This window comes from Lepidothrix coronata, unplaced genomic scaffold (assembly GCF_001604755.1).
Source record: "Lepidothrix coronata isolate B3197 unplaced genomic scaffold, Lepidothrix_coronata-1.0 Scaffold29, whole genome shotgun sequence".
In the NCBI taxonomy this organism is placed as follows: Eukaryota; Metazoa; Chordata; class Aves; order Passeriformes; family Pipridae; genus Lepidothrix; species Lepidothrix coronata.
The window spans coordinates 2,791,425-2,811,749 of NW_016690209.1; the positions used below are offsets into that span (position 1 = coordinate 2,791,425).

Genomic DNA, 20,325 nt, shown 5'->3' on the forward strand with positions numbered 1-20,325 from the left:
ATGGGGTGCTCATGCGAGCTTGCATTTCTTCCTGTAGGCATTCGTTGTGAAACACCTTTTGGAGTATACCCAACAGAATGAGTCCAACCTGCAGTACAGCTTGTTTTTAGTTTTTGGCATCTTTATGACGGAAGTTGTGCGATCTTGGTCCCTGGCGCTAACCTGGGCTTTGAATTACCGCACGGGGGTTAGACTGCGTGGAGCTGTCCTGACAATGGCATTTAAGAAAATTCTTAAGCTGAAGAACATCAAGGAGAAGTCTCTTGGAGAGGTAAGTTGCAGCATGGTTTTGGAAGTTGCAGTGTGAAAAGGGATGTGCAATGTGTTCCCTTGGGAATGAGCTGTGCCTTAAATGTAAATGATGTGTTGTGTCTATTTTTCAGCTCATAAATGTATGTTCCAATGATGGTCAGAGGATGTTTGAAGCTGCAGCAGTTGGCAGTTTGTTGGCTGGAGGCCCTATTGTGGCCATTTTGGGAATGGTTTATAATGTGATTATTCTGGGTCCAACAGGCTTCTTGGGCTCCGCTGTCTTCATCCTTTTCTACCCAGCAATGGTGAGTTGGAAAGAGTTAAGACTTGCTTCGTTTTTTCTTGGGTCAGACATATGTGTAGTTCTGAATAAAAGGTGTTGAAATGTGCTAGATTTAGCTCGTTTATGGCACTGCATGTTACAGAAGGTGTTTCTAAAGATGGTGCATGAAGCAGAGATTTGGAAACCAGAAAGCTCAAAATTGTAAAATTAGAAAATGGAGATAGGGAAGCTGGTAGATTTGTCTGAGGTTAATATGCATACCTAAATTAAACTGCAGAATGCTCAGGTGCTTGTGGTTGAGCTTGGAAAGACATGAGGCCTCCAGCTTGTGTACAGGAGCTCAGTGTTGCGTGAGCAGTGTTGTTCTTGATTTCAAAGAAGGTGTTGAAAAGCACCACAGCTGGCTCAGGGTGTTCTTGCTGAGTTACTCCTGCCTCTGCCAAGCTGTGAAATAGGCTAGTCCAAGCCAAAATCTTCTTGCCTTTAAAATGCCTATAAGACTGCTGAAGATTGGTCATTCTATTCATAATATGTGTTTTATAAAGCATGGAGGCTGAATACCACGAGGTTCACTATGGTCCAATATATCTGGCCAAAAGTAAGGATTACACAATGGGAATTATATTTTGGAGGGGAATGAGAAGTGGAGTTTGATCATGTTTTCCAGTTCTTTTCAACAGTCTTCTCTGTTTATGGGGGAACTTCAAAAGAGTTTGCAGGAGTATGAAGAAGGGCAAGGAGCTGAAAGCTTCCTAAAGTAGTTTGTTAGGTTTGAATTTCAGACTAGGAATGGGATGAATATAAGAGTGACAGGTACTTAAAAACACATAAACAACTATTTATATTTAGATTGATGTAGTAAAAATGTTAAAACTGTTTTACTACCTTCTTAGCACTGGCATAGAGTAGAAATTGATCTGGCTGTGCAAAGACCTTCTTGCTCTTTTGCCTTAAGAACTGGGTTGAAAGTTTGGCTAAAATAGGTTCTAAAGTGCATTTGCAATGAGGGTCAACTTGGTGTGTCTTTAGGTTAATGTGTTTGTAATCTTTGTGCTTCAGAAACTTCAACAAAGGTTGAAGGTACTATTCGATGTTGGTAAAAGCACACACCTTTATTTTCACATATTGTTGTTGAAATTTGCTATCATGAGTCTAGCGCTCAGTGTAGATGGGGTGGGAGGATATCAATGGTGTTTCAAGCCTGTGTTTTATGTTAGAACAGCAGTTACCTTGCCCTGTGCCTGAATCCCTTTTTCAGATTCAAAATTGGTTTTCTCTGGTGATTAGGAGTTGAATGTACTTGCTTTTTCTGAGTTGCCATTAACGTTGCATGGTGTTGCCTTTGTTTCAGATGTTTGTATCGCGCCTCACAGCTTATTTCAGAAGAAAATGCGTAGCAACAACAGACGAGCGCGTGCAAAAGATGAACGAAGTTCTTAATTACATTAAATTCATTAAAATGTATGCCTGGGTCAAACCATTTTCTCAGAATGTTCAAAGTGAGTTCACACAGTCTATAACTGTTTCCTTTTGTGCAGATGCCCCATTACTTGGTAGCCTCTTGTATCCTGACTTTGTACCATAGATGCTGATGGACGTGCAGTATAAGAACACTGTTCCTTTGGGCTTCCTGTGTTTATGCACAACGGGTTGGACAAACAGACTTGCTTCTAAAATTTCACCTTCTAGCATAATGATGTTTGTGTCTTGGCACTAATCTTAAATTTTTAAATTTTGTTCCTCTTTTGTCACTTAATAAATGTACTGGCCACTCTATTTTTAAATAAAGTAAAAAAACCGCCTGTATTCTCATGGAGACTTACAGACCATTATAGTTTCCTCTTTATAACTGCTGTCTTTATGAGAAGGTTATAATGTCATAAATATTAAAGCTTAGAGTTAGGCCTTTTACTCAGTGTTTATAATGTTGTGGCAACATCTGTTGTGTGTATGTGTAGCCCCCAAATCATACTTAAATATGATGCCCCTATTTATATTTCTAGAAATTCGTGAGGAGGAACGTAAAATCTTGGAGCGTGCGGGCTACTTCCAGAGCATCACTGTGGGAGTGGCTCCCATAGTTGTAGTCATTGCCAGCGTGGTGACCTTTTCTGTCCATATGATCCTTGGCTATGACCTTACAGCAGCTCAGGTAACTCACTGCACTGTTGAAAATATTCTTTATGCTATCGCTTCTGTAGGTTTTCTGCTAAGCCATTTCCCATGTGGCTTGCCCCCATGGTCAGGCTGTAGCCTTGCTCACAGAAGTGAACATCTGATGGGTGTGACACCAGCGGGTCTACTCTTATATTTTTCACAAAAAGCTCTCAGTGCTCTTTTGTTCTGACCTTCCTCAGAACAGGTTTTGACTTGAATGTAAATGACCCTTCCTGTTTGCTGTTCAGACAGGGCACTGGGATTACTGGATGTATTTGTTTTGCAGTGTGCTTGGGTGCAAACAGCACGAATTCTAAAAACAAGATTTGAACTTGTGTCTTTACAAGTAGTAGGTTCATGCAGAATTTGCTAGCTGCTGCTTTTGTTAGACCTACAAACACCGAAGATGTCTGTCTTGGTCTTTTACAAAACACTGGAGAAAGAGTTGAGTAGATCTGTTTTTCCTGCTGTTTGAGAATATGTTGAGTATTTAAATGGTTATTTTTGGATTGGACCTTTTCTACAACTTTGAATTGCTGCTGTGACATTTCAGATTTTAGAAGGCTGGAGCTTTTATGGCATCCAAATGGGATTCTCTTTCTTGTCTCATTTTTAGGCATTCACAGTGGTCACTGTCTTTAACTCAATGACTTTTGCTCTCAAAGTAACTCCGTTCTCAGTGAAGTCTCTATCTGAGGCCTCTGTTTCTGTTGACAGATTTAAGGTAAGCAATCATTTGGCCTTGAAGTTTTCACTGTAAATGTGGAGTGTTGTATGTGTATAGTAGATGCAAAAGTAGATACCTTGGGAGGTAATGTGACTTTTAACGATTGAGGAGTTCTTTTTCTTTACACTTAGCACTCCAGATTATTGGATTCTTCAAAAGAGATAAACTTCTAATACCCCTTCACTAGATTTGTAAGAATAATACCAGTGTAAGAATTCTAATTTAATGATTTTAGGATTTTGATGTTGGCCACAGTGAGAGATAGAGTGCAGGACTTGGTGGCTCACAGTATAATCATTCTTAACTCCCTTTTAAGACCATCTGCATGAAAAGACAGTGCAACACGTCTGCAGTGATATTTCATGTTTTGCTAATAAACTCTTTTTTTGGAAATGTCATGAGTTCTGTAGGCAGCTTTGCCCAGACTACTGGAGTTTTATTTGTGGTCATGAAAAACTGAGGATTTTTATTTCCAGACCAGATTAAGTGACTGAAACTCCACTATATGGATAAAATGCAGTTGTGATCTGACAAAATACTTATAATGGATGAACAGTCTTATGTCATGAAGACTAAAGGATGAATACACTGTGTGTACTTCATGAACTCAGAGAATAGACCTTTACTGTCTCCTCTCTTTTGAAGATAACAGTGCATTGCACATTGTGGAAATTTTTAAAATAGAAAATAGCAGTTTTCAAATTAGAGATTTTTCTAGGCATTGACAGGTATATGAATTCTGTGTAATGCATTCATGAAACAAACCTTTGTCTGGAAAGAACAGGATCTGTAGAGTGATTTTGAGATCCTATTGCTTTTGAGCAATTTTGTTTCATCTTCTGAGTCACCCTAAATCAGCCTTTCTTAAATCCAAATGCACCAGAGGGAGTTTTTTGGGAGAGAAGAGAAGGAGAGGGGAAATTGTATTATCTCCCAGTTTGGCTGTAAACTGTTTAATCTGTGTAGGAAAGGTAACACAAGGTGGGAATACTCTCCCATCACAGTATAAATGTAATTGACTTTTTGGCTCTGTAAATGAGTATAAGCTTTCTTATGAATGTGTGATGCAGGCGTAGCAATTGCAGGAGTAAATAAGGCGGAGAATTGAAAAGTTTTTAGTCACAAAAGGCTTCTTAGTTCAAAACAAAGTATGTAAGTGGCAAACATTTTATCTTGTAGTTAAACTGTGTGAAAAATGTCTTCCTAACCTTTGTTGATTGTAAATACTGATGGATGTGGTGGAAAACATGATACAGTGGACCTAATTACTTACTTCTTATTGTCAGGCAGCCCAAGATAGGTCAGCTACATTTGTGCAAGATGACTTTTTCCCAGCATAAAAGTTGAAGGTTAAAGGCTGAAGTTAAAAGCCATTCCCTCTCCTTCCCTAATGAGTTGGTGTGCAGGACAAGTCAGTCACTTTGCCTCAAAGTGACCTCTCCTCTCCAACCCATGTGTTCTACTCATGTGTTTTTAATCTGGAGCTTACAGAGCTGCAGTTGCAAACAGTGTTGAAGGAATAAGCCCCTGTCATATCAAACTCCCAGAGTATTGCAGTTCTGTAAAAGTCTGAGTGTATCTAAGTACTTCCACCACATCCAGGAATGCCCCAGCCACTTAGCAGACCTGGAGTTAGTTTACACTAATGAGCTACCTTTTGCTCTTCAGCTTCCTCCTACTATATAGCCTGATGTGTTTTGCTGCGTGAGTGTGCCGTAAGCTTGTCTCCCAGTCTTGATCAGGTGTCTCATCTTTACACCTCTCTCACAACTCCTATCAGAGTTTATTTCTAATGGAAGAGGTTCATATGATAAAGAAAAAACCAGCCAATCCTCACACCGCGATAGAGGTGAAAAATGCTACCTTGGCTTGGGACTTCTCCCACGCCAGCGTCCAGAGCTCACCAAAGCTGACCCCCAAAGTGAAAAAAGACAAGAAAGTCACCAAGGGCAAGAAAGAGAAAATGAAGCTGCAGAATGAGGGACAGCAAGCTGTGCTGGCAGAGCAGAAGGGCCATCTTCTAGTGGACAGTGATGACCATCATAGCCCTGAAGAGGAGCACAAAATCATCCACCTGGTTAACCTTCGGCTTCAGAGGACTCTCTACAACATTGACTTGGAGATAGAAAAGGTAAGAGAAGAAAGGAGGAAATCTGAGCTTTCAAAAGGCCTCATTTTAGCTGTCCCTTGGAATAGAGAGCTGTGTGTTTTCACATGAAATGGAGCATATTGCTTTTGTGCTCTCCTGTAATATCCATGGCAACTGCAGTATCCAGGATGCAGTGTCTGATCTTGCTGTAAACAGCTGTGCCATTTTAGCAAACTAGATCTTTGCTAACAGCCTGTGAAACAAGGGCAGGCTGTACAGCTTCCACATTCAGCTGAGGGGTTTGCAGCTCTCAGTACAGAGTATGAGCCACTGAGCTGAAAAAATTCACAGGGCAGTAGGGGTACCAGGTGGGCAGTGTTTTCCTGCAGTGGTTTGATAATTTTGCAGGGTTTCAGCTATATTCTGGGTGAACGTTTTAGGCAATTAGGTGTTCCAATAGAGCATAAACAGTACTTTTCATTGGAGAATCTGCTGTTTTCTTCCTTGAGAATTTTCGTACGGTAGAAAGACATAGATTTTCAAGAATTTAGAAGCATTTGAAGTCATCGTTCCAAGATGGGTAAAACCATGTAAAATGGCAAAGAAAAAGCATTGAACTTAATATGTAATAGAAGCTTCACATTCTGACAGTTGGATGTTGTAGTAACAGGATCCATACATTTATCAAGATGTTTATGGTTAAATTTTCTTCTGTGGTCATATGAATAGACAGATAGTTCAAACTATTTTAAACTTTTAAAACCCTGTATTACTTTAAACTGTTGAGAAGAAGATAGTTTAAAAAATTGCCTCACAAAGGAGTACAGTTACTTGAAAACATAAAGGCCAGTTTTCTGTCAGAAGTTTGCTATCACGAGGAGGTCAGCAATGTGGTTCCACAAGTGGCTATATACTGTTTTTGTTCACTTTACCTTTTTACAAAAGGAACAAAAACAGTTTTGATAAATTAATTGTTTAATGTGGGTATCAACTCACTCGTTTTATTGCAGAGAAATTCTTCAAAGCAACTGAATTCTGCCCTTAGCAAATTGGATCTCACAGGCAGGGAGTTTCACTGGACCCATGTACGCTAAATTCTCCTTTTCTTTCAGACTTTCCCTCTTTGTATCTTTCCTTACCACTCTCAGAAGCATCTTGATGCATTCTGTTCAGATGGGCCTTGTTGCTTTTGGTTGATTGATTCTCTGGGCCTGTATCAGGCCTGATGAGCTGTAGAGTTGATTTCAGTTTTATTTCACTGTGGGATAGTGTTCACTCTGTGCTATTTGAGAGTTAAAATGCTGACTCTTGCTTTTTCGCCTGTTCTGTCCCTTTCCAGCGTTATTAATGTCCACTTCTCCCCTCAGAGGTACTAAAGGTAGTCCAAATTCTGAAAGGGATGGAGAATGTAAGAAATGAGTACACATTTTTTTTTTTTTTTCTGTCTAGGGAAAACTTGTTGGAATTTGTGGCAGTGTGGGGAGTGGAAAAACTTCACTGATCTCAGCAATTTTAGGACAGGTGAGAAATTCTGTTTTGACTAATTCTCTTCTCTTTCCCATCTCCTATTTCATTTAATTGTGCTCTGTAGAATGAGGTCTATTCTAAACATGGAATAGCATAATTTCACAGTTTATCTGTAATTGCAGATGACCCTGTTGGAGGGGAGCATTGCAGTAAGTGGAACATTTGCATATGTGGCCCAGCAGGCCTGGATTCTCAACGCCACACTTCGAGACAACATTCTTTTTGGCAAGGAATATGATGAAGAAAGGTTTGTCAGACTGTTTGCTGATTTTATGAGAGCTTAGTAATTCTTGGCCTAAGTGTGGGAAAAATGTAATGCAGAGCACACTGCAGATAAAGCCTATATATCCTTCTGGGGTTTGTCTCTGCCTTAAGTCCCATTCAAGAGCCTGCCTCTCTTGCACGTGGTTGCTGTGTCTGGTGGCTGTCAGTGTGGCTGTCATGGCTCATCAGCACTGAGGCTGTACCTGTGCTGGGGTGCTGCCTGACCTCTGTTTTTGGCAGCTGCTGTGGAGCAGCACTGAAGTGGTATTTGCTCTTGCTGTCCTGGCCTTTCCCCCTTTAAACACAACAACTGCTGTTTGCAATGTATTGGCATCTTCCATGGCCCTCCTCCAGTAGGGGCCTTTCCTGTGGCCTGTGCCAGCTATCCCTAGAAAGAAATTGTCTCCTTATCTTCACAATGCTTCTGAAGTAGGTGGTTAATTATTATTCTTGATTTCCTTCTGGGAATCCAAGGCAGATGATTTGTTTTAGGCTGTTGTAATATCTGCTATTAGTGTAGAAAGTGAGGTAATGCTGTACTGGCTAAATAATTGGGGAAAAAAACACGTTCTTACTATTTATCTGTTTGTTCTTCAGATACAATACAGTGCTGAATGGTTGCTGTCTAAGGCCTGACCTAGCCATTCTTCCAAATGGGGACCTGACAGAGGTATGTGTTTTGCTTATACTAAATGAATTAGTAGATGGAGAAAAGTGTTTTGGTTTGGCAGACTAGACTCTAGTTGAGGCTACATCAGTCTGGGTGCAAATGAGCTAAGGTGGGCTTAACTATGCAGGCCCTGGACTGCTGAGTGTTGGGCCATGTTTTTCGCTCAGATATTGACAGTTTGGGAGTTTTTTATTGTGTTGCAAATTTAGCTGCCTTAGTTGGACCTATTGGAACTTGATTTAAAGTAGCTAAGAAAAAAGCATGGCTATGTTAGTACAAACAAGGTAAAATAAGCAAAAAAAGTACTGCCACATTTCAAGCATATTAACCTTGAATTTGAACATCTAACACATTTCACAAAGTGGACACCTAAACTATAATATATATGTATTCATATATAATGTTGTGGGGGTATGGATATGTATATATATTATGATCTGCTTCATTCTGGTCACTTCTTAAGCTCTGAGTATCTGTGTTGCTGCAGAGATAAAGTAGTGGGTGTCTCTTTGCAGATTGGTGAACGAGGGGCTAACCTGAGTGGAGGACAACGTCAGAGAATCAGTCTGGCTCGAGCCCTGTACAGTGACAGGGACATTTACATCCTTGATGATCCCCTTAGTGCCTTAGATGCTCACGTTGGAAATCACATTTTTAACAGTGCAATAAGGAAACACCTGAAGTCAAAGACAGTCCTTTTTATCACACATCAGCTTCAGGTACTGCATCTCTCATACCTTTCTTGGCCTTTGTTGAAATGGTGTTTAATCGGTTGCCTTCATGTTGGAAATTTCTATGCCTTGACCTGTAACAGCACAACTCTATCTGTAGAATAGTTTACATTTACAAACTAGGTTTGCAAATATGCACTGAGCACAGTCTAATTGTTTATCTGATATCTGTGCTGCTTGGTGTCTGACTGGGACTGGTAACACTTGGCTAAAGAAAATTTACCAGAGAAATAAATATCCTGTGCAAAAACACTTTTGCTAATGTGCTATAAATCTATTTCATCACATCAGAAAACACAGAGATTTGGTGTCAGAAAATCAGAAGTGATGTATTCTGAGTTTGTTTTTTTTTTTTTTCCATCTTCTGTACATAGAAATATTAGTACATAGTCTATCAGTATTTGCAGTATCCTGAATTGTGTCTTCTGTAAGAGATTTGGTTTGTTGGAACATAAACACTCTTTATTTGCATCGTGTGAGCAGTTGTGCTCTGGTCAAAGCAGGACTTTTGAGAATCAGATATCTATTACATGGGAATAGGTGTTGGGTACAAGCATCTATAAACTTGGAAAAGGGGACGGATTGTGTGGGAGTGTTTGATTATCAGATGTAATGACAGAGACTTGTTCTTACTGCCATTTTCTCAGTATCTTGTTGACTGTGATGAAGTGATCTTCATGAAAGAAGGCTGCATTACTGAGCGAGGAAGTCATGAGGAACTCATGAATTTAAATGGGGATTATGCAACTATTTTTAATAGCCTACAGCTGGGAGAAACACCACATATTGAGGTACTTGTTTGTTTACCTTAAAGTGCTCTGAATGCTGACTGTTCTGATGAGATGAACCGAGTGATATGGTTGGAAGACTGGAAAAGGGCTTCACATATGTGTTGATCTGACCAATAGATTTCCTATAGAATAATCTGTGCTTCATTAGCACTTTGTGTTTGCAGTAACAGTTCATTTTAGGGAATGTGTACTAGAGGGGACTCTGCCAACGAGCTCATGAGTTGATCGTGAAAATAATGTAGTGTCTCCCCTGGTGATGCTCAGAGCAGGAAGTTTGTCCCTCTTATTGTACACCCCACTCTTTAATTTACTTCTAATTAGCACAGACCTTGAACAACCTTTGTCTGAAAAAATTCTTACTGGCTTGTTATTATTTTTTCAGTGGAGTGTGACTGAGGCACAGCAAAAGTGACACAACTTGTCTAAAGTTAGATATGGCAGTATTTTGGAAATGTAACTGAAAATACTATGTTTTAGGGGGTTTTGAGAGAAAAAAAATTGTGGATTGACACTACTACTCTTATTAAAAGGGTCTGTGACTGGAAACTTAGATGTGTTCAGTATTTTAGTGTTTGCAAAAAAATGTAAATCTAGAAAATAACAAGAACCCTTCAGTACAACAAGCATTTAAATTTTCAGCAATTTAATTTTTCCTACCCTTCTCCTCTTTGTTTTCTGAAGTGAATCTTTGCAGTAAAGACCTTTGCCTTTTGTTTTATAGTAACTTACTTCTCTAAGTTTTGTGTGCATTTTCTTTTATCAAGAAGAGATTAAAAGTAGATAAGCAGTTTATTTTTTAAGAGGTAAGGGGCTCCTTATTCACAAGTTGTAGACCTTTGCAAAAAGAAAAAAGGTCTCTGAGAAGGAAGCATTGTGAGAAATACAGATATTTTTCCTGTGAGGTGTTTGTGAAAGAAGCAAAAGGATATAATGCATTGCTTTGCATATCCTTTGAGGCATGAAGATTATAGTTCTGCCCCTTTAAGATTAATGTAATAACAGTTAAGAAGAGGTTCTTCAGTCTGCAACGCTTGGCTGACCTTCTGTGTCTCTCTGTAAACACTAGCTCATGGAAGGAGCATTAATTTGCATTCCCTGTGGGATAAGAAGAAATGGATGATCAAGTTAGATTCTCTGTGGTTTGACATGTGAGATGTCTCTTCTCACATAAAGTGTGGGAAGATGACCCTGGAGCTGGTGTGTAGAGGGTTTTGGTTAACATAGTCTGTCTCTGAATAGGTAGTAACTTCCATTTGTTGGAGCATGGCTAGCTTTAGAACAGTGTTTTTGTGTGTGTGTGCAGTTTAGTGTTTGGATGCTTCATTTCTGGAAGATAAGTTAATCTGACTTTGTTCTTAGGAAAGGTCTCAAGAAATGTCTCTGAAGTACTAGGGTGTTTGGGGGAAAAAGCCTCTTAAAAAAATTGTCAGTTATTTTTACAAGGATCAAGGGGATTGTAACTTTCTCTCAGTAGTAGAAATGTCGTTCCTTTACCATGTGGACTCCTAATGTCACTTATTCTGGGAATTAACCTTGCACACTCCTAATACAGGTTGGTAGTGGTTCAGGTTGATAGAGGAGGAGAACGTAGTCCACCAGAGATGGGACTTATCTGTAATAACAGCAAAGTTAATTTCCTCCTTGACATGAATGCTAAGCTATTGAAAGCCTTTGTCCCTAGGAGGCAGCTTATTAGCAGTTTGGCTTCAGATATGAAAATGTCAAAGCAAATTACTCCGATATGTTTAGTGTCACTGTTTTCCTGCAGATTAATATAAAGAAGAACACAAACAATTCACTGAAAAGGCCCCAGGATAAAAGTACCAAAACAGGATCTGTGAAGAAGGAGAAAGTTGTAAAGAAGGAAGAGGAGGGTAACTATGTAATCAAATTTCTGGCTGTAATTATTTTGTCCTCCAGTAAGCTCAAAACATTTCCTTTAAAAGTATATTGTGAAGGTTTTGAAAGCTGTCTCAATTCTAGTTACTCAGCATGGTTGATAGGACACAAGCAGTGGGCAAAGAGCATTCATTAACGTGTTAAATTTGGGTGCCTGTTCAATCAGGCTGCTGCTGGTCAGATGCCACCGGCACAAAGGAGCTGGTTGTGTCCTGTCTCCCACACTACCTCTCCCTCCTATCCTAAGAGGGCAATGTGTATAGCCTGGCACTCAGAGGCCCAGGCAGAACATGGCATTTATCTATGAAGAACTGGGAGGTCTGACCTCTGTAGTTCTCTGTTTAATGTTAACTTTGAACTTCAGGGTTTAAAAAGCAATAGTGAGGCTGATACCAGCCTAACATTTAAGTCTGTGCTAATGATGCTTTTTCAGACATACCATGACATAAATTCTGCAGAGGAAATAGAACTTTTTCAAAGACTCTTTGAACCATTGAGTTCTACGTATTAAGTAAAGTCTGTGTTTCTGACAGTAATTTGTACAGTTTGAAAATTACTAATTTTGTGTGTGTTCTCAAATTTACAGTTTTATGGAACAGCTTCCTTTTCCTCAATCCCTCTTCCTCTGCTGTTTCACAGGCCAGTTGGTCCAGTTGGAAGAGAAAGGCAAAGGCTCTGTCCCCTGGTCTGTTTATGGTGTTTACATTCAGGCAGCTGGAGGCCCAATTGCATTCCTCATCATCATGGCACTGTTTGTGCTGAATGTGGGCAGCACAGCTTTTAGCAACTGGTGGCTGAGTTTCTGGATCAAGCAAGGCAGTGGAGTAAGTTAAATAGCTTTTCTACTCCTGTGTCTAATGGTCAGGGGGTTTGCTCAGCTAGACTAATCTCAAGCAGTATTATGAGACCAAATGGTGCTTCCTAATTTAAGTAAGTTCTCAGGCTCCCCAGGAGGTGATCTCACTAGGGAGTTAATCTCCAAGAATAAGAGAGCTCCAGTAATAAGAAAGATGTAAGAGCTCATGTGGCTTTATACTGCCCTCTTGTTCCTTGTCTTGGTTAGTCTAAGAAAAGGAAGTGAAAATGTGAAAGGGGCCAACAAGCTAATTTTAGTGGTTTTTTTTGTTTGAACATGATCTTACATATAACAGGATAATCTTGTTAAAAAATGGCTTTAAGTCAAATGACTTTTGGGAATTTCTTTGCAGATTCTGATGACCTGCAATGATTTGGGATTTTTCCCACTCTAAGGGCTTTGATTGCAAGTCTTGCTGCATTTACATGTAATTGCAAGACTTTTTAGTGGGGATGCAGAGAGCAAGCTAATAACCTCAGAGATTAAATAATGAAGTGCAGATGGCCAACAATATTAAAATAAGCAATGAGGGGTCCTTAAATATTCTCAAAGATGAAAAATAAGAAGAGAGAATGAAAATGCATGACAGTGTGACCTTAAAGAATTTACTACATACTGGCAGAAAACAGTTAGAAGACTCAACTTATCCAAGGTGAATATTGCTGTGGTAGTGAGAATGGAAGTATGCAAATATCTAGCATTGTTCAGAAGAACACAAGAAATAAGTGTGAAATGAGAGATTAGGAATCAAATGAAGTAGATATTGTGGTAGTATTTTGAAAGACATAGTAGGAAAAAGTCCAAGGGTTACAAATCTGCAAGTTGGGTGTCTCTGCCAGGGAAAAATTGCAGAAGTGTTCAAAGGTCACTGAAGTACTTTAAAGAAGAAATATCAAAAATGGTGGGAGAGGACACAAGACAGTAAAATTCTACCTCGTGTAATGTGTATATGCTTAGTCCTTGACTCAGCTAACCACTGAAACCTTGATTTTTCTGCAGAACACCACTGTGACTTTGGGAAATGAAACTGTCATAAGCAGCAGTATGAAAGATAACCCTCACATGCATTACTATGCTGGCATCTATGCACTGTCTATGGCAGTTATGTTGATCCTGAAAGCTGTTCGTGGTGTGGTCTTTGTAAAGGTATGTGCCAATGCTGGTTTTATTATCCCCCCTTCCTTCTGCTCCTGTATATTGCTGTCACTGTGGTTCTTTGGTCACCTCCCAAGAGAGACTTTTGAACCAGAAGTCAAGCATGGTTTTTCTGTGTCATCTCTTGGGGCTGCACCATGCTTTCTGCTAAACTTCTGCCCAAATTAAGAACTTCTTTCTGTTGTTTGGAAGCACAGAAGGCAATAAGAAACCCCCAATGGTTAGACAGAGAAACTGAGCAGAATGTTTTGGTGGCCAGAGGAGATGCAGTGACAGGAATGCAAACACCCCATTATAACACTGCGATGTTTTCTGCATTGTCAGGGAACTCTCAGAGCATCCTCAAGGCTCCATGACGAGCTTTTCCGACGAATTCTGCGTAGTCCCATGAAGTTCTTTGACACTACACCCACTGGAAGGATTCTCAACAGGTTTTCCAAAGACATGGATGAAGGTATCTCTTACTGTGTGTGCTGTAAATCCCTCATTCAGACCTCCCAGTTAATTCCTGAATACTCTCCAGTCTCTTGCTGTTTGGGTCATTGTACCCTATAGGAAATGTGTACTTGTAATAGACAGAGCTGGAATTGGGATGTACCTGAGTTATGATGATAGAAGGCAGCTGATGTTTCAGGTCTGTCCATTCTCTTATAAAGAAGAAAATGTGCAGCTGCTGTTGTACCTACAGACTGCACACAGGCTCTTAGCAGTTAATGCAGGGGTGACCTAAAACATCAGGGTGAAGCTGATGTGCAGCACTGGTGGTAATTAGGTCAGAGTTCCATCAGTGCTATTTCTGCAAATGGGAATAATTGGAAAGACTACCAGCAGCTCACAGGGTAAAAGCACCCTAATGAAAATGTACATTTTTAATTTGAATAAGCCATGAAATCACTGTCCTTGTCAATGATGATGTACAGCTGGACCGAATTGCTCTATCTAGGTTGTTTTAGCTTTCTGTACTCAAAATCTCCCTCTCTTCCCTCCATCTTTTTCAGTTGATGTTCGTTTGCCATTTCAAGCGGAAATGTTCATCCAGAACGTCATCCTTGTGTTCTTCTGTGTGGGGGTGATTTCTGGGGTTTTCCCCTGGTTCCTGGTGGCAGTGGGGCCCCTCATTGTCCTGTTCACAGTTCTGCATGTTGTGTCTAGGTAAGTGCATCAGCTGCTTTGACTGAAAGTACAGCTACTTTGACCTTCAAGTACATGTGCAGCAATGTAGTGGTTGGCATATGGTAGTTTTACACGTCACTTAAAGTGCTTCTTTCCTTCCAGAGTCTTTATTCGGGAGCTCAAGCGTCTGGACAACATCACACAGTCTCCATTCCTGTCTCACATTACATCTAGCATCCAGGGTCTCTCTACAATCCATGCCTACCACAAAGGGCAGGAATTTCTGCACAGGTCAGTCTAGATATCTATCTGAGGGTGGTGGAGCATAAAGCAGGGTGCAACAGGTTGGCATTCAGAAAGATTTATTAATGGGGTCTATAGCTGATGGCATCATTAGTTCTGAGAGTGAAAGTTACTTTTCTGGGAAAAAATGAGGGAGAACAAGAAGAAGGGAAAACTCCCCAGTAACCAAGTGGGAAGAATAGTGGTGGGGTCCCAGGTGAACAGCTTCCTCTGGAGTTCTCTGCAGTGCAGCAGGTGGCAATGGTAATGGAGAGGACAACTTTTTGACCATGCTTTTCCCTTACTAGTATGTGCTTTTCATCAGGTCCTGCTCATACGGTCTGTGGGTTGTTTCTCCTTGTGATGTTATTAGCATTACCTAAGGCATGCTAACCAAACCTCAGTGGGAGTATTGATGAGCTGTTTGTCTCCATGCACGTGTGTAATTGGAGAGTATCTATCAGTTATTTCAGTGATCTGTGGCCACCTTGTGCTCTGTGCTTGGTTTTCTCCAGTATAAACTAAAATATTCAAAACAAATGTTAGTGAGGGAAAGCAAAACATTCTCACGTAAGTGGCATTTGCTTCCCATGAGAACCTGCTGTAACAGTATCAGGGTTTTGCAGGTGCAAAGTCACGAGACCGAGAGCGTGGGAGTGCAGGGAGAATTGCCACAGAAGCTCTGGAAAGGCAAATAGCAGTCCCTTGGCATTGCTGGTTGCTTGAGCACTAAGGCACTGCACAAATGTGCAACAGTGATTGAGTTGGATGATCAGAAAATCTAGTTACTGGCTTTGTGAATCTCTTAAGAGTCTCTCCTTAAGTATACTTTCTCAGCTCTGCAGTATCAGGATTGTAAATTAAGGGGTTACTGATGTGTTTTAGTTAGTGTCACCAGTTCTATCAAGACTTTGTTTTTATACTTGTGTATAAAATAACATATTCTGAAGCACTGCTGCTGTTAGCCATGGAGTAATATGTAGCCAATGAACATCTTCTGGAGTGTCTTGCATAGGTGAAGTTGTGCTGAAAGTGCATGTAATGTCCCTGATTTTGATTCACCCTGGTATAATTTATTGTTGTACGCAGAGAGACTCGGTGATGTGTCTTTTGAGAGTTTGAGCTAAGTCCATATCTGACATTACTCAGGGAAGTTTGCAAACCCTGCTTTCGTGGCCTGGTTTGAGACTTTGTCCATGATAAGCCTTCCTATCCTGAACTCTGATACTGGAGGTATCTGTAGAACACCAGGCTCATGGAGTCTGCTAACCTTTCCTGTATCTGTTTCAGGTACCAGGAGCTCCTGGATGACAATCAGGCGCCGTTTTACCTGTTCAGCTGTGCGATGCGCTGGCTGGCTGTGAGGCTGGACATTATCAGCATTGCTCTTATCACAACCACTGGCCTTATGATTGTCTTAATGCATGGCCAGATCCCTCCTGCCTATGCTGGGCTGGCTATCTCATATGCTGTACAGGTGAGTGTGTCCACATACTGTAATATTGAATTTCTCATTTAATATAGATATTGCTAATAGGTAAAAGAAACACATCATTTAAAACTTAATGCACTAGAATGGAAGAATGTACTATTACCTCTTTGGGTAATGCAAGGGAAAGCAATTCAGAGTCATGACCTTTAGCAGTCAAATTACAAATTCTGAGGAGCCTATGTTCTTAAGGCTATTGTTCTGGCAAGCTGCTTCTTTTTAAGCAAAGAAGTAGAAACTGTTTGAAGCATATGCTGAAAATTGCAATTTTCTTGGATATTTCCAGAGATAGGATTGATGGTACATCAGACACGTGCCAAACTAATATTTTAATGTATTGCCTGCAGCGTGTTCTCACAGCAAACAGCATTCAGCGCTGAGTCAGAGAAGCTGCAGGCTTGGAGTGCTGGTGTTGGACCTGCTGTTTGGCCTCTTCTGCCTCCTCGTGGTAGTGAGGTGAAATTAAAAAGCTTAGGCAGCTCGTACTTAAAGCTGTTGCTCTTGGGAAACGTTTCTAAGCTGCTGGTTTCTCAAGTGGTTCATAAATTATGATTATTCTAAAATCAACTGTTACATTAACTTGCTTGAACACCTTAGTTATATGGTGCCCAGTGCCAAGAGTACTTGTATCAAATGTCCTAGAATCATTTTGGTTGGAAAAGACCTCTAAGACCATTGAGTCCAACTGTTTAGCCCAGCACTGCCAAGCCCACCACTAAACTATGTTCCCACGTGCCACATTTACATGTCTTTAAATATCTCCAGGGTTGGTGGAGTCTACCACTTCCCTGGTTGGCCTATTCAGTGCCTGACAACCCTTTCAGTTAAGAAATGTTTCCTAATATCCAATCTAAACATCCCCTGGCACAACCTGAGGCCATTTCCTGTTGTCTTATCACTTCTTACTTGGGAGAAGAGACTAACCCCGACCTGGCCATAACCTCTTTTCAGGTGGTGGGAGAGAGTGAGAAGGTCCTCCCTAGGCCATGTTTTCTTCAGACTGAACACCCCCAGCTCTCTCAGCTACTCCTCCCAGGTTTTGTGCTCCAGACCTGTCACCAGCTCCACTGCCCTTCTCTGGACATGCTCCAGCACCTCAGTGTCTGTTTTGTAGTGAGGGGCCCAAAAGTGAACTCAGGATTTAAGATGTGGTGTCACCAGTGCCAAGTATGAGGGGTTGGTCATTGCCCTGGTCCTGCTGGCTGCACTGTCCAGTAGGTTCATCTTTCAATTCAATAATAAATCACAGCTATCTAAAAATTCGTGTTTGTTGTCTTTCGTTTCTTCAGCTGACAGGCTTATTCCAGTTTACAGTCAGACTTGCTTCAGAGACAGAAGCTCGCTTCACCTCGGTGGAGAGGATTGACCACTATATCAAGGTAGGACTGTAACTCATTCAACTGCCTGTTGTGAAATCTCTTGTTGCTTGTTATGCTGCCATAATCTGCCTTAGTACAGAATCTGTGCTTCTGATCTTGTAAGGGCACTAATGCTTGTGCTGTAATACTGCAGAGTGAGTTTGCTTTATGAAGCACATATGTAAGCACTGGTGGGATGAATGGCCCAAGAGCTGGTAGGTAACTAAGCTTACAGGCGCCACTGGAGTTACATAAGGATATTGAAAGTTTTCTGGCACTCTCAGTAAAGAGTGGAGCGTGTGAAAGGGGCAACTGGGGGTTCAATACAATATCTTACGGCAAAAGGATGGTTTTCTGGCATCCGTCATTCCAAACGTAATGGAACTCCTTCATTTAAACACAGATAACTTACTTTATCTACGTGTAATTCTGCTACATCCTAATAAGCATATTACTTTTTCCAAGCTGTCTTACATAACATATTTCTGTATGCTTGAAAAATCAAGGAATTGCTCTTGTTGGAAACACAACAAATGTGCTCAGCTAAACATGAGAAGTATGCCAGGCTAAATGCTTAGCGAGCTGTTTTGATTATCTGTGACTCTTTCTTTGTAACTAGGATTTGTGTGTGCAGAACAGGGCATAGGTCAGTGGGGAAAGTGCAGCCAGGGGAAAGCCCTCTACTGGGTCTGGTCTGTGAGGTGAAAGGCTTTGTCACTGAATGTTCCCTGTGAACTTCAGAGGGAGATATCTCCATCTGTTTGGTAAATCTTGATATTTGTAGAATTTTTGTAGCCTGTGGATTTAATCTGAAGACAAGAAAACCCCCAACCTGCCCAGTCCCCCAGTTAAATAAATAAATCCTCTTGTGGCATCTAAGTAGAAAATTTCTGTGTATGGAAGACTTGGTGACTACACAAGCTGACAACTGTGCCAAATACTGCCTGTTATCTTTCGCTGGGCTGGGATGGGTTTATCACTGGCAGGCCTTAAACTGCAAAACCTACGGTTGTAGGCTGTTTGGGGTTTTTAAAAATTATGTCTTATGTCTATAATTTCATATCAGTGTCAGGGCAACACTATCTGTGATTTTTATTATGAAACTATAAAACTAGTTTGAAGCTGAAGCGAAGGGGTGGGTGAGCAGTGGAACAATGTGCAAGTCCTGGGTCTTACCAAGGCCCAGGGTTGGCTTTTTTCAGTGAGGGTTTGAGGTGCTGTTATGGACCAAGCTCAAAGAACTGGAGCACTGTTGTAGCAGATGGCTGTTTTTCTCAACCCCCTGGGGTACAATTAATCTGCCTCTAACTAGATGCTGCACATGTCCACGAACAGTCCTTGAGGGATCTCTCAATGGTCAGTGTAGGAAATGGGTATCTCCAGAGGGCAATTTATTACCTGCTCTAAGTATTTATATTAGAATGAGAAAGATCACACTCCAGAAATGCTATTTTATAGCATTTGTAGAGATCTCTCTTTTGTAGAGACTATAAAGGAGTTGTCAGGGCCTGGTTCATTTGGAGATTTTACTTTGTAAGTTATTCAAGGTGAATCCCACGACTTGATTTCTGCCATTCTTTGAGGCTGCTTGTGCCAAATATGGGAAAGTGACCTTGACTTCACTCTAAACATGTTATAAGGGCTTGTGTTTGGCTTTCAGAGGTTCTGCTTTTCTGTTTAGTCGGTGAACTGCTCAGTGAGGGACCTATTAGGGAGCAGAATAAAATAGCAAAAGTGAGCAAGATGGAAGGGGGCGACTGATTCAGTGATTTAATGGGACAGGGGAAAATGAGGAGGAGAAGGAAAAGGGTGACATTTATACAATGTGTCACTTGGGCATTCTCTTCTATGTCAGGATCAATGGAGGTGACACTGGCACAGCACAGCAAATGAGGCATAGAAATGCAGCAGATTCCGCATCCAGCCTTTAGAGTGACACAAAACTCAATAGGATTGTGCTGATAAATAATAGGCCTAAAATACATTTTGAATTCCAGTGATGAAAGACATTGTTGTATAAAAGGACTGATGTCATTATTGAGGCAGTGGTCAGTGTAACACAGCAAACTCCTGATCCGCTGGGCCCACATTCAGCCACACAGCTTGTCATGAAACTGCCATAAACTGATCTGGGCTGAGTCTGCAGGGAGGAACTGCTGAAAGCTGCAGCTGATAGTTTTCCTTTCTGGTGGTTTGTTTACTGGAAACTGAACTTCTCTGAATTTTTTTTTTTTTTGTTTTAAAAGACACTTTCCCTGGAAGCTCCTGCTCGAATTAAGAATAAAACTCCTCCTCTGGACTGGCCGCAGGAAGGTGAAGTTGTTTTCGAAAATGCAGAGATGCGGTACCGAGAGAACCTCCCTCTAGTACTTAAAAAAGTGTCCTTTACCATCAAACCGAAGGAAAAGATTGGCATTGTGGGAAGGACAGGCTCAGGTAAGGAAAAGCGCTCAGCAGAGTTAAATTACCACTTTAAAAGAATAGATTGGGTCAGTAATATTGGTTCTCCTGTTTTTGGATAAACTGTTGGTTGCACAGGACTAGTCCAGCAGTCTCAGTGGTGGATTCTGTTCATGTGCATACATAAGGAAGATACCTGTAAACAATAGTGAAAATAAGTTTCCATTTAAAGCAGAGTGATATCCTACTATGCTTGAGCCAGTATGTTCATTATGTTTAACT

General features: G+C 40.8%; 1 protein-coding gene across 5 annotated transcripts in view; it reads left to right on the plus strand.

Annotated features, from left to right (window-relative positions):
* The window catches only part of ABCC5 (ATP binding cassette subfamily C member 5), a 46,019-nt gene that overhangs the window by 19,759 nt on the left and 5,935 nt on the right, over positions 1 to 20,325 (plus strand). For all 5 annotated transcript variants that reach the window (XM_017810592.1, XM_017810593.1, XM_017810594.1 and 2 more), the window contains 20 exons: positions 38 to 271; positions 384 to 557; positions 1,887 to 2,034; positions 2,539 to 2,687; positions 3,309 to 3,416; positions 5,200 to 5,550; positions 6,958 to 7,029; positions 7,158 to 7,282; positions 7,897 to 7,969; positions 8,485 to 8,688; positions 9,348 to 9,491; positions 11,260 to 11,365; positions 12,030 to 12,214; positions 13,246 to 13,392; positions 13,726 to 13,855; positions 14,400 to 14,553; positions 14,677 to 14,805; positions 16,087 to 16,273; positions 17,575 to 17,664; positions 19,890 to 20,079. In XM_017810592.1, the coding sequence (XP_017666081.1) occupies positions 38 to 271; positions 384 to 557; positions 1,887 to 2,034; positions 2,539 to 2,687; positions 3,309 to 3,416; positions 5,200 to 5,550; positions 6,958 to 7,029; positions 7,158 to 7,282; positions 7,897 to 7,969; positions 8,485 to 8,688; positions 9,348 to 9,491; positions 11,260 to 11,365; positions 12,030 to 12,214; positions 13,246 to 13,392; positions 13,726 to 13,855; positions 14,400 to 14,553; positions 14,677 to 14,805; positions 16,087 to 16,273; positions 17,575 to 17,664; positions 19,890 to 20,079 (3,100 nt within the window). The remainder of the gene's footprint in view (positions 1 to 37; positions 272 to 383; positions 558 to 1,886; positions 2,035 to 2,538; positions 2,688 to 3,308; positions 3,417 to 5,199; positions 5,551 to 6,957; positions 7,030 to 7,157; positions 7,283 to 7,896; positions 7,970 to 8,484; positions 8,689 to 9,347; positions 9,492 to 11,259; positions 11,366 to 12,029; positions 12,215 to 13,245; positions 13,393 to 13,725; positions 13,856 to 14,399; positions 14,554 to 14,676; positions 14,806 to 16,086; positions 16,274 to 17,574; positions 17,665 to 19,889; positions 20,080 to 20,325) is intronic.